Raw genomic sequence first — 13,595 nt, forward strand, 5'->3', positions numbered from 1 at the left:
CTTGTTAAGAACTTGGTACCACCACACAGGTACGATGAAAGGAAGCAAACACGGTGTGCACTTCTTCTTCAGTTGAAAAAAAAAAAACATTAAAAGAAATAGATGGTTGAAGAGAAAAAGAAAAAAATGAGCTTGTCCAAGGTTCGTGAAAGACTCTGTAAATGTGATGTAATGCGCTCGTTGTCGTTTGCTAAAGCAGTTTTTAGGGTGTTCGGTGACAAGTCCTCTGAGCCACAATAAACGCTGTGCGGTTTTTTTATACGGAGCACGTATTCAAGCCGTCCGAATAATAAATAGCTTTTAATTTGATTTATTTTGTGTCCAAAAAGAAAATGGGGAAAAAAATGCTGTGGAAAATGCAACAACAAGAATATGGAAACGACGAGAAAATAGAGAAATCAAATACTCCCCCCCTGCCCATAGTCCTCTTCAATCCTTTTGTTCATTTGCATGTTTAGAATTTATACTGCAGCTTCATCATTTTTGCAAAGGAGTTTAAGTTACGTGTTTCCATCTCGATTCTTGTATTACAGGGATCTAACTTGACGTTTACATTTTCGCATAAGGTATTACTATTGCACAGATCTAAAATAACAAGAAAGAAAAACGAGTTTCCTAGTCGTAGTCTGCTAACTAGTTTTGGGGGGGAAAACCTGAGATATTGAAATGAGCTGGAAGTTCGCCATTACATTTTTGAATTTCACATTGGAAAACAAGAGAAAAATGAAAAAAAAAATGACTTACAGACAATGGCGGAGGAGAAAGGCTCGTGGTAGGGAAGAAGTCTGGCCGACAGTTATTCAATGGGCACTGTGAAAAGTTGGCTTCACTTTCGGCGCGAACCACGTGGTGATGCAGCGATGGCTAATGGCTCTCTGGGAAGGCAAGAACATCACAGTTTACATTTGGCATTCATCACGTGTTTTTTAGTTCCTTATTCAGGGTTGAAGAACAACCGCTAATGTCTGACTGACGAATTGGAAAATTTGCACGCAAAAGGATGGCGTAACATTCAATCACGACTGCACTGGCAGCAGCTTATACTTGAAATAAATTCCACTTAATGGCAGACGACGTTATCAGTACTAAACAGTTTCCTCGATCATGTCCAATCCAAAATCAAATTAATCTTTTTGTTTTATTTTTTTTTTGTGTGTTTTTTTAAGACCACAGTCAAACAACAGGAAAATTAAAAGAAAAAAAAAATATTCTTCTTTCTTTTCATGTTTTCTTTTTTACAGCCTAAATTTTTAAGGACAACTGTTTAGCAGCTTAATCATCTGTCTGGCAAGCTTTATTACCGGTAGCAGACGTCAATTTTCTCTCATGAGACCCACCATGCTGTTTAAAGCCTTTACACTTCAGGTTATACACTTTTCCTTCCTACATCCATGTTTTTTTTTATTTTGCTAGCAGTGTAAATCCTAACTTAATTTACATCTATGAGAATATAGACTTGTTATTGTCAGAAATTGAGGCTGCTGCAGTGGAGCTAGAACGTCTAATGTGCCCAGCTAGGAGGCCCTGTCAGATAAAGTTGTTTGGCTGGACGGCCCATTCAACGTGCACACAGCAATGCGTGGTCGGTTCATGGATATACGAAATTTTTTTCCCCAAACGACCCCATTTGGCATAGACGAGACACGGGAGACTCACACACTCACCAACAAAAAATAAAGGAAGAAGATGGGTATGTTGTACGGGGTAACATAAAGCCAAAAGGAAATAATAAATAATAATAAACAACGAAGAAAGAAAGAAAAAAAAAAAGAGTAGAGAATAGGACGGATTGTCGCGTCCAGATTCTGATTTTGCAAATGGCGGAAAATGGCAGTTTGGCACACACACAACTACAGTGTTCGAAGGGGGGTGGCCCTTATTGGGAAAGGGGGGAAGACCTTACCGAGAGTTGAGTACTGCTAGTCATGTCGGCTGTTGTGCTCCGAGGGCGACAACTAATGGGCAATAAAACTAGACATGGACACTTACTATATACGACCAACTACCCTTAGCAGCAAGGCACCATTTGTGTGTGTGTGTGTGGATGCCTTACGCTTTTCTCGCGTTATTATTCTCTATACAAGACAAGAGACACACAACAAACAAGTAGTACACCAGGCCCAGTCCCACGGCCGAGGGACATGCAGAGACCCCAGTTGCAACAGCTTCTGCTCCCGCTGCAAAAAAGAAAACCCCTCTTTACCTATTTCTTTTCTTTAAAGAAAAAAGTGACATGTCAAGCTTCGTGTTCATCCTTCATTCCGAGCATTTCAACTACAAGACACACACACGTACACAAAAATAATAAATAAATGGTTAAAGACAACCCCCTGGAAGAACATTCTGGGAGCTGGTCTCGTATAGTTTAGAACTTTTAACCCTGCTATTTGCTCACTAGCAATATAACCGTTTCTTTCTCAATTGCTTCAAACCCTATTATTGCCATTTTAACCCTGCCAACCTCTAGAAGAAGAAGAAAAGAAACCCTCATACGTCTGGCCACATCACGGAAACATAAGGAGCTCATTGAAAGTGGAGCCTGGACTCGATGTGCGAGAGCGTATGTCTATAAAAAGTTACAACCGGATATTTTTTTATGGCGGATAAAAATGAGGATAATGTGGCTGCGCACTCATATGTTCGAGCTACCGGTTTTCAACATCCACCATATACTTGCTACGGTAGATTTTTTATTTTTATTTAGAACCTAACGGTATAATATATAGCATCGACACGGTCCACAATTTTTGCCCCCAGAAATGTTTGTAAACTGGAACCAGAGTGAGATGATAAAAATGAGGGACACGACGGGAAAGAAAAAAAAACAAAGTTATATGAAGGGCTGCAAGTTAATCAAAATGGAATATCACAGAAATGAAGAGTTGAATTGTGGAAAGAAAAGAAAAAAGAACATCTCCGTCATTCCAGGAGAGTCCGATAGCCTTGCACGAGTCTGTAATTCCATTTTCTTCTCCGATTTAATTGAAACATGTCAGATAATGAAGCATTAGAAATGCACAGCGTGTCTTCTTCTGCGGGACCTGTTGCTCGCGAGACAAAATGACGCCAGTATCGTAGAAATTCGGTTATAATGGGCCACACTGCTGAAATTCATTTTTTTTTTTTTTTTGATGAAAGACTGGTCTATAAGAAAACAACGAGCGCTAGCGTCATTCCCCTAAATCTAATCATCATTCCAAGTTTTTTTTTTCCCCGCCCCGGAAAGTACAAGACTTTCCGATCAAACAAAGAATCAGTTCATTGCACCAAAAAGTTCCTAATGAACAGTTTTCAGGGAGAAAAAAAAACTGGAGAAAATGATTTTTGTTGTTGTTGTTTGTTACAGTCGGCTCGAGAATGTCAATCGATTAGCCGCTCGTAACAGTACAAAAACACGGTTCAAAGAATTTGTGCTGTTGCAAGCCGGCAATTGATGGATCGTGCGTTTTTTATTTTTTGTTTGGTAGAGCTGGAAACATTCAATTCTTGAGTTGAAAAAAAGAGATGGTGGATGTATTGTAGAGAAAAGCGGAATAAATGGACGGATGGATAAAAGCTAGGGGAGCATCACAGAGCAAAGGGGGAGGCAACGATTCCGTTCTGCTGGTCTTCTTCATTCAATGTAATAGATTTCTATAACTGAATCTACTGAATAGGTACGAATAAAATACAAAGATCAAGAAGGAGAGAGAGCAAACTCTATTGTGCGATGAGGCAGCCTGAAGAGTTAAGCAGGGGTGTAGGGGGAGGATTGACATCCAATAGGGCGACAGGAACGTTCCACATGCTCAACCCTCCCCTCTCCATCTGTTCCATGTGTGTAGATTCAATTGTGAATTTCGCACACACACACACATAGAGTGTACGGAGCAGGAGCCGTAGCACGCAGAGGGGGTTGTTTTTCAAGACTTGCCATTGGTCCAATCAGTTGGTGGTTGGAAAAAAAAAAAGGCCCGTGCGGAGAAAAAAAATATATCCATAGGCTCATATGTGATTTGAAGAAGGGGGTTGACTGAAGAAGAAGGATAGCATAGGCCGCTGTATAAGGGTAGTGGGATGGACATCCATTCTCACCAATTTCACATATCCGCCAAAGTCTTGACGGACTGCAGCTCATTGCGAATCCAAGTGCCGAACTGGATGAATCAACTCTAGCTGCCCTTTGACAACTACTCATTTTTGTTTGTTGTTGTTTCAAAAAAAAAACTTCAGTTTACTTCAGTGTGTTCAGTTTTTTTTTGTTTCTCTACTCGATCGCAAACTCAAGGATGAGTTCTTCGTATTTCGGTAACGTTGCGGCGGCTGCTGCGAGCGGATGGGGCGCTACAACAGCTACGGCTGTGCCACACCATCATCATTTGACCAATCAAGATCATCATCAATTTTACAAATACGGTTATAGTGAATCGCCGCAGTATTACGGTCATCACAATCAATACCAACATCATCACCAGTCAGTGGCGATGGCGTCCAATCCGACGACGGCGACACCTTCACCGCCATCGTTCAGGTACGCAGGATCTTCCGTGCACGGCGCATATCATCCGCAATCGGTTCCGGCCGCCACGGCACCCGTCAGTTTCCAGTGCAGCACCACGTTGGCTCCGGTTGCGAAACATGCGAGTCTCGATGCGTCGAGTTGTACGTCGCCGACTTCGTCTTCATCCTCACATTTATCCGCATCGCCTTCCTTATCGTCCGCTTCGCCAGCGTCCGTTCACGATCACCAGCACTGTGATGCAACTGTCGGAGCTTTGGCCGGTGGTGGCCTGTACGGAATGGCCCAGCATCAAATCGATTCCTTCCATTCTCAACGTCACGGCGGAACACAGAACGTCCATCAGCAGAATCAGCTGACCGCAACCAACGGATCGATGGGTGGCCCATCAGTTGTAAATCCGCTTTTGGAAACTTCATCGTCCACTTGCGCTAACAACAACAGTATCAGTCCTTACGTGGAACTCCATCATCGAAGTTTCCAAAACAACAACAGCCTGCAGCAACAACAGCATCACGCGATGGTCCAAACGCATGCAAATTCGTACTGCATCAAAAATCCAAACGCGTCAAGTTACTTCCCCGGAAGCTGGATGCAAGCCTACGCAGGTATGCACGTCTTTGTTTTTGTTTTGTTTCAAATGAAAATCAAACAGTTCGATGAAAAAAAAACAAATCAACAGAGATCGAATTTTTGTTTTATCTCGTTCCGTTTTGGGCCGACAGTCCAAATCAAGAGGGAAGAAGATAAGGCATATACAAACCATAAAAGAATGCAAGTCACGTGGAGTATTCAAAGGGTTGGATGTGTAATGCACGTTCCGAGTAGCAGATGAAGCAGACCCAACGCACTGTAGGTGGCAAAAAACAAAAAAAGCGGAAGAAATTTTGGTTTTTCCTCTAAATTACTTTACACATAAGAAAAAGCCAAGCTAGATTCATCTTGTTTCGCCCGCACGTAGGGATCCCCACCATTTGTTATTCGTTTCGAAGCTCTTCCCTTTTCTTTCTTTTTTTCATGTTTTCTTGTGGCGCGCTCATTTGCTGGCACGCTGGAATCTCCGGCTGGAATCTAATCTCCGTTACAGATATATGATATATATTTTTTACACAGCGCGAGCAGACGATATTCATTTTTTTTTTCATATTATTTTATTCCTCAACAACTGTTCTAGCGCCATCTGAAACTGCTTTTTTTTTTTCCCGTTGGTTTGTTGTTAAAAAAAAGAAAAAAGAAATTCCAATGAACTTGTTTCGATTCGCTTCAATTAAATTCTGGAACTTTATATGAAGACAATTATTTTCCTCACAAGTGTTTGTTATACATTAGGACAACGATAAAAATTGATGTTCTTTTATGGCTATAGATGTGGTGCCAAATCCGAAGAGGACCCGCCAGACTTACACGCGCTACCAAACGCTGGAACTGGAAAAAGAATTCCACTTTAATCGGTACCTGACGCGACGCCGGCGCGTCGAGATCGCTCACGCCCTTTGTCTGACGGAGCGACAGATTAAAATCTGGTTCCAGAACCGGCGCATGAAGGCCAAGAAGGAGACCAAACAGCCATCTCAATCATCATTCCCCAATTCGGCCAACTCGGAGCTGAACTACAGCAGTAGCGCCGATTCGTCGCCCATGGACAAGCACCACCACCAACATCATCATCAGATGATCCTGTCGTCCGTCTCGGCCGCCGCCATCGACGAGGAGGAGCACACCGTCTCCACGTCGACTCATCACCATCATGAAACTATCAATACCTGCAGCGGCGGCAGCAGCACTGTAGCCGTCTAAAAAAAAAAAAAGAAGAAAAGAAACGTACTCTATATGTACATAGAACGGAGACTGGCCAAGTCTTTGCAGACGGTCTAGATATCCATCCTCCCATTTTTTTGTTTCTTTTTTTTTTTTTACCTGATCACGTCCAGACACTGAGTAAATGGCCTTCTAATATAAAAAGGGCTTCTGCAATCTGACATCCAATCTCGGAGATGGGCCACCCCATCTCTCTTTTCGCTTTCCCCAATATGTGTGTGTGTGTGTGTTTGCCAAAGGTTTAAAAAAAAAAGGGTTGGCAAAAATAAGGACTTTGAACAGCGCGCACCCAGTACCATAGTATTTAATTGTCCATGTTTTTTTGAAAACTCTAGCGGTACTTGTAGTAGTTGTAGTAGTAGTAGTAGTCTGCTGAAAACATGTGCATTTTCGTCTTCTTAACGATTTTCATCAGTCACACATACGGGGGGGTTATCTATGGCTGACAAATGGTTCGTAGCTGTTTCTTCCTTTTTTTTATGGCACAAGTAACAGCGAATTGCACACACACACACACACTCACAGACAAACAAAAAATGTCAACCTTTTCTTTTTTTATTCTTAATCTTTCTGCCATATGTTGTACTGTACATACTATTCTATTATTATTCAAAGAAAAAAACAGAGAAAAAGATTCTCGACACGTTTTGACACGGAGATTTTGAATTCACCTCCATAACCCGCCAAAATCAAATAGAAAAAGGGGGTTTTTGAAAATGTTCTTCCGTCGTCTTCGAGGGGGTTCGGATAACAACAAACAGGGACTCCAGCATCAAGCGCACCCCGAGCACCTTTGACAGCCCTTCCTTCCATGTCCTAATGTTTTCCTATTCGGGCTTTTCTTTCTTCCCAAGAAACATTAAGTTAATCCCAGGGATTATGTGGGCGCATATCAACAGAGTGAACAACCCTCTCCCTCGTCCCGTCCCTGAGAAAGAAAAATATGTATACCGACCGACTTCCACCGTGAACGCTCCACCAATAGTGTCCGTCTTTTGTGTATGTACAGTATTCATCTTTGACCTATTTGCCCATTTCTTTTATTTTTTTTGATCGAAAATTTTTGTTTTGATGATCTTTCTTTGGTCAACATATTTTTCGCTCTCGTTTTCTTTTGCTGAGTGCATGCGTGTACAATCAATGTTTGGAAAATTCAAAGAAAAAAGGCAAAACCGTCAATAGATGTGTACGCATATTTAGCACACGCAGAATATTTCAGTTTTATACAAGACATTATGGGCTGTCGCGTTGAGCCAATCATAAGTCAGGCAGCCATACCAAAATGGCGGCTCGGGTGCGATATAGGCCTACCACTTTCTGGCTGCGTCTTTTCCGGTTTGCCATTTCATCGAAATCGGCAGCCTAAAAATATACTAAGTGTTCCATGATGCTTTTCAATAGCCGGTGGTCCACCATTCGCTGATTTTGCTCGACGAAGCGTAACTGAAGTCATAGAATAACAATTTTGCATGGGCAGTAAAGGTATAAAGAGAAACAGATATCAAAAGTCCTCCTTTAGTTTTTATGGGCCTGACAGGCTAGCCGCCGGTAAAAAAAAAAATACCTCCCCCCTCCCCCCCAAAAAAATGCAAAGGTAGACTGGAAAAAAAAAATAATAATTTATTTTTACGATCAGTCGTAAAATCCGGCGCGGTTTAGCAGACGGGCGGTTTCTTGTGAAATATACGCACAAGAAAAAAAAAAAACGGGACAAAAACCAGTAGTCAAATTTGGCGATGTAGTGTGCTACTATAAATAGCTGACTATGCGTCAAACGAGCTAGATGAAAATCATTTTTTAACTTAAAAACTAATTTAAAAAAAACAAAAAAACTCCACCAATAAAACTGAATTATGCTGAATAGATAAAACACGTTTGCCAACGAATCAATTATAACTCTTTCTCTCTTTTCGTTACTTCAATTTCTTTTTTTCTGAGTGGCGCAGATGTCTAACCAATTATTTTCACATAATATCGCGCGCGCAAAAAAACAAAAAAAGGGAAACTGGAATTTCAGCGAACCGAAATTTTTATGTTGGCATGCGAAAGTCATTGACGATACAGGAATGATACATGCCAGCGCAATAATTAAACCGCGTGCTGAACAAGAGAATATATATACACGTATAAAGAAATGAATAAAATATATAGGAGCCGATCAATCTTGTAATTGGCCCCCGGCAGCCATGATCCGGCGCTGCCCCTCCCAGCAATCCATAAAGAAGCTCTTTATTGATTCCTCGCTATAGCAATGTCCTCTGTGCCTTGTGTCTATAACCCCTCCCTATTTATCTGTGTATCTCCTGCTGTCATTTCAAATATCTAACCTCATTTTTTTTTTGTTTTCTCCCGTGTAATATTTCGTCTCCTTCGGCCATCGCACTGGAATTTCAGATATTTGCATTTCAATCAAACACGTTGAACGATTTGAACAGTGGTATGGTAGATTCTTAATCGCACGCATACAATCGAGATCCATGTGAAGAAAAGGGAGTTTCGCTCCAATACCCAACACCTCCCCCTTTTTAAACAGAACAAGAGAGAAACTACATCTTCGCACGGTTTTTGATTTGCCGCCTATGTCGCTTTTGTCTGCGGACTAAAGTCGGACGCAGCGTGAAACGTACCGGGAGTCGTGGCGGCGCCGAGCCAATAACACAAAGGCTTTATTGTACAATTAAAAAAAAAGGACAGCATATTTTTTTTTTTAAGGGGTATGGAGTGAAGGGAAAAGAAATCAAGAGAAACCGCAAAGGGCAAAAAATAAAAAATAAATAAACGCAACAGCAGCTGCCGCAACGCAAATCAACTCTCTCTCATTGATGCTCCTCAGTGGTTGCCCTCCCCTCCTGCGTTCGTCCGGAGACCAATTACTTACATTTCCAACAACGCCGAAAGGCATTTCATTGTAATACAACAACCTACATAACGCGGCAACAACAACAACGAAACGATAAAAAGAAAAGATACCAATCTTCTGTTTGTTTTTGTTTTTTTTCCTACCTTTTTCGGTTTGGTCCTTTCTTCAATGAAGAACAAAAAAAAATCAAGAAGAAGAAGAAAAAAACAAACAAAACAAACAAGTTTGATATCGGTGCTGGTGTATATGTAACCGTGTGTGCCTGTATGTGCGGACCGGTGCTGGGCGCACATCCGCTTCGTGACGGGCTGGGGTGCGAGACAGAGCGAACGAGCACACACACACACACAGAGCAAAACATAGCAGAAGGGCGAGTTGTAGGAATGTGAACTACGCCCCGACATCACATGTTGTATAAGTCTGTGACAAGTGAGTAAGATGAATAATAGACAACGATCGTGCAGCGGGAATCCCTTTTTTTTTTTGTCTTTCTCCCGGCTACGGCCTCACCACAGCGCAACACACAGTATACTACACACTTCCCCCCCAAAAAAGGAAAAGAACAAGCAAAATACTAAGCAAGGAGGACACGTAAACGAGACCAAAAAAATCTCTTGTCTGCATATTTTTCGGTTATTCGACGTGGTGGTGGGCATTATTTTTTTGTTTTGTTTTTGGACATGACGCGTTGGTTGACACACAATAATGTCTGGCTCTTTCGCCTATTACTAGCCCCAACGAAATGCATATGGTGGCCGGTGAACTGTTACAGCAAATCAGAAAAGGATTGAAAGTATTTGACACCGACACACATTTTTTTTGTTTTCTCCACTGCATTTCGTTTTTTTTTTTTTTTGTTTTCTTTTTAAACCAAAATATTTTAGCCGACGGCTTTAAGTTGCTCGTAACGTTCCAGCAAGGAATATGAAAGAACTCGTGGAGCTTTTCACAGCTTTCCATGTCCGTCTTAACTTCTCTTTTTTTTTGTCCCCCGCTTTATTCACTTGCCTTCACTCAGCTGATAATCCCGTCTGTCGTTTTTTTTTGTTTTTTTTTTTTTATTTTTTACTGCTGTTGTTGACTGGCAGCCATACGGGAAAGACGGGCCTTTTAGTCGAGTTCCAGAGCCTGTGGCAGTCTCTTTTCAACCCAAAAGTCTGATTTTACTTTGCCAATTTTTTTTTTTTTTGGCGCTTAAATATTTCGAACTTCTTTCTTCTTTTTAAATTTCCAGACCCACCTCTAAGCAACACAGCCGAAATCATTTCAAAGTTGAAAAATCGGTTGCGATTAAGACATCCATCATGATTCGTTGGTCCAACTTCCAAACTCAGAAAATCCTTGCCCTAGAAGATAACGTTTGTTAAAAGAGAGAGTGGAGAGCAATCAGCGCGGCCAAGATGATGAAGTGGGCAAAGAGGGGCTCGTGGTTATGTAACTGACGTGGCACGTTTGAACACGTAACATGACAACAAGACACTCGAAACACGTCGAGAAACAGCAGCCAACAAGAAGAGCCCCCTTTTTAATACTTGCTAACGATATAGTACTTCGCCTATGAGTCAACTATAGGCTGGGCCCCCAAAAATACAAGACAAACCAAGAAAGGGGAAATGCCCGTCTCGTATTCTCTTAGGATCTCTTTCTCTCTCTTTACGTTGACCCTGTCTTGTCCTCGCCCGTCATCTCGGTCCAAGTAGCAATCGCAACACAAGCATCCGCCGACAAGCCCGGACGTACCACTTCACCCATCCAAATAGTAACAACCCCTGCCGACTGTGTAGTTGGATGTCTGTGCCTTGGTTAAAAAAAAGAGCTGGGCGACGTCCTTTTCACACTGACAGCATGTTTTGTATATTATGAGTATACAAACATACACAGTTAAAGAAACCAAGATGGGCGGCGGAAACGGAGTGTCTTTCTTTCTTCCCCGTTCCTCTCGACGGATTGAAAGGAGATCTATTTACATAAAGGAACTTTTTCCTTTGCTTCAACAAGAAAAAGGCATATCAAAATAGGTTAGTACAGCGAGGAAAGAGCTGCCTGTTTAGTGTTACTTTTGGATTATTAGTCGGACAATGTCTACAAGACTGTAAGTGGACAAACCTACTCGTTTCCCTTTTTGGAAATTTCCTGATCGGGAAATTTGAAAACGCGGAGACCCATGCCATATAATACTCGAATAAAATAGGTAGGGAAAAAAAAATGTCTCACGGAAATTCCAAGAATAACAAAAACGAGAACCGAAGGCTAACAAAGTGGCCAATCAAGTGGGCGGAATAGACGGGCGCGTTCCCCAATAACTTGTTTATCGGCGAAATAAAGAAATAATCGATACTGCACGCGGTATCGCCATAACAAAGGACGTGATAAACAAAATGTTCTTCCATACTCAACATCCAAACTTGTAAAGCTATTCCGCAATCGCAAAAATCATCTACACGTTGTCCGCCTTCTATACGGAGATTAGAAATCAAGGCATTTAGAGGCCTAGAACTGTGAAACAAAACCGGGATGATTTGAAAAACACTGGAATATCATGAAAGACGTTCCAGAGATTCCCGAGTTGGATACATTTCAGTGAACAGCAGGCGTTCCAGGAAGACGGAGCAGAAAATAAATAGGAGGAGTAGGAATCAGCCGACGGATGTTCTGCGTGTCGATTGGACACAGTGTCAACACAGCGCCATCGGACGGACGTTAATCTCAACGACACGGTCACGCATAACCAATAACGAACCAGCAAGCCAAAAAAAATCATTTTTTTTTATCAATATGGTGGTGTTGCAACCCAAGACTTGTGAGAAATGGATGCCTTTATCTGAATGTGAAAGCGATAGCATCAAACGACGGGTCTATCTAACCCTCAAAGTTATCGTTCGAATCTTGTTTGCCCATCGTTTTTTTTTTTTTCGCTTCTTGCAAGTATCCTCTGTGATCCGGGGATGATCTTATTCATTTTTTAAAAGATACCAAGTTACCATTGAACAAAAGAAATGCTCGCAAAATCGGGTTGAAAACAGACATCGACTGTGTTGGCAATCGTTGTGGACGCCATGTCTGTTCATGTCTCATGGATAGAAGGGCAGGTGCGAATCGAATTCGTCTTCGTACGAACATCGCACGGAGAAGAAGAGGCAAACAAAAGAACGAAACAACAAATGCGCGTCCGAAAAGAAGATCTTTCTTCTTTCGTTCCATCAGCCAAACCCCTTTTGTCTCTAGTCCTTATTCTAGACGCACATACTAGAGACGCTCTGTGGGTCCATTTTTTAACCAAACAAATCAACGCCGTTCGTCATCATCATATACGAGCTGGTCTAAAAATCGTGAGCGTCAGAACAGAGTTTTTATTCGAAGGATGAGCCGTGTATGGAACGGCGCAGACAAAAAGGGTCGCCTCACAAGACAGAAAAGAATGACTTTATGATGATGATGAAAGACCGTGTCACGAAAAACCAGATCGATTTCTCAAGGTGGACGACATCATCATTCCCCATTGGACGAGACACTATGCTGTACACACCCCTCTTGTAATATTCGACTGGTCGCTTTATCAGCGAACGGCTCAGTAAAACAAGGTAAACTCCCTTTTAACTAATTTAGAAATTCGGGTGGCAATTTGGTATTGAATAAACAAAAGAAGAAAGAAACTTACGCATTTTCTTTTAAGTGTTTTTCCCATTCAAACCCAGTGGCTGTGTTACTTCAGATGCAAATGTTTGAATTTGAGAGTCAGTCAATGAATAGAATTTTCTTCCATCTAATCTCGTCTAGTATAGAATTACAATCGGTTTAAAAATAAGAGAAGGCCAAATGTAAAACTGAGAATATACAGTTTCATTCATTTGTCACGTTCGAGAGTCCAGTTATCTCTCAATCAGTGTCTACGTTGTAGCCTTAACCCCGTCCCAGATTAGAGTTTCACGTGTTACAACATCACACTGCCAGCACATATCCGTCTAGTTGCTAAACATACTGAAACAATTATTTACGTTTGTTAAAAGCACACTGTTTAGTTGTAAAGTTCAAGAGCTTTTAAAATAGAAGGTGATTTTCTGGTGGTAAGAAAAAGAAATCGTGTTATTTTTATTTTATTTTTTTTAAGAGCGAAGACCGTGTGTTCGAATGATGGAATCGTTGCGGCTCCATTGTGGAACACTTCGCTGCCAACAAGAGAGAAATCTACTTTTTCTTTCTTATACCGAACAACAATAGAACATGAGAGAAGCATCAGGACGAAGGGGGGTTGGGATAGGAAGAATAAGATAAAGCGAGGTGGAGTAAAAAGAAATGAAAAAAAAAGAAAAGAGGTTTCAGTTCATTCTCGCGAGCTGCCATTGGTTTCCATTCTCTGTTCCAGCCAACGGGAAGACTCTCTCTGTTCCCCCCGCAAGCATCCTCGACTTGTTGGGCCTG

At 41.6% G+C, this 13,595-nt stretch overlaps 2 protein-coding genes and 1 long non-coding RNA gene across 14 annotated transcripts in view; 2 read left to right on the forward strand and 1 right to left on the reverse strand.

Moving 5' to 3' along the window:
- The window catches only part of LOC116923204, a 213,801-nt gene that overhangs the window by 84,382 nt on the left and 115,824 nt on the right, over positions 1-13,595 (reverse strand). For all 12 annotated transcript variants that reach the window (XR_006646703.1, XR_004394424.2, XR_006646702.1 and 9 more), the window contains exon 10: positions 745-875. The gene's annotated coding sequence lies outside the window, so the exon portion shown is untranslated. The remainder of the gene's footprint in view (positions 1-744; positions 876-13,595) is intronic.
- Positions 1,274-1,746, forward strand: LOC116923211. The gene is made up of 2 exons (XR_004394440.2): positions 1,274-1,365; positions 1,455-1,746. It is a non-coding gene; the product is annotated as an uncharacterized LOC116923211 (long non-coding RNA).
- LOC116923201 (homeobox protein Hox-B5a) lies at positions 4,011-7,495 on the forward strand. Its single transcript, XM_032929677.2, has 2 exons — positions 4,011-5,106; positions 5,865-7,495. Exons 1-2 carry the CDS (start codon positions 4,269-4,271, stop codon positions 6,293-6,295), a joined length of 1,269 nt encoding a protein of 422 aa, XP_032785568.2. The 5' UTR covers positions 4,011-4,268; the 3' UTR covers positions 6,296-7,495.

The sequence above is a fragment of the Daphnia magna genome, linkage group LG5, assembly GCF_020631705.1.
Source record: "Daphnia magna isolate NIES linkage group LG5, ASM2063170v1.1, whole genome shotgun sequence".
In the NCBI taxonomy this organism is placed as follows: Eukaryota; Metazoa; Arthropoda; class Branchiopoda; order Diplostraca; family Daphniidae; genus Daphnia; species Daphnia magna.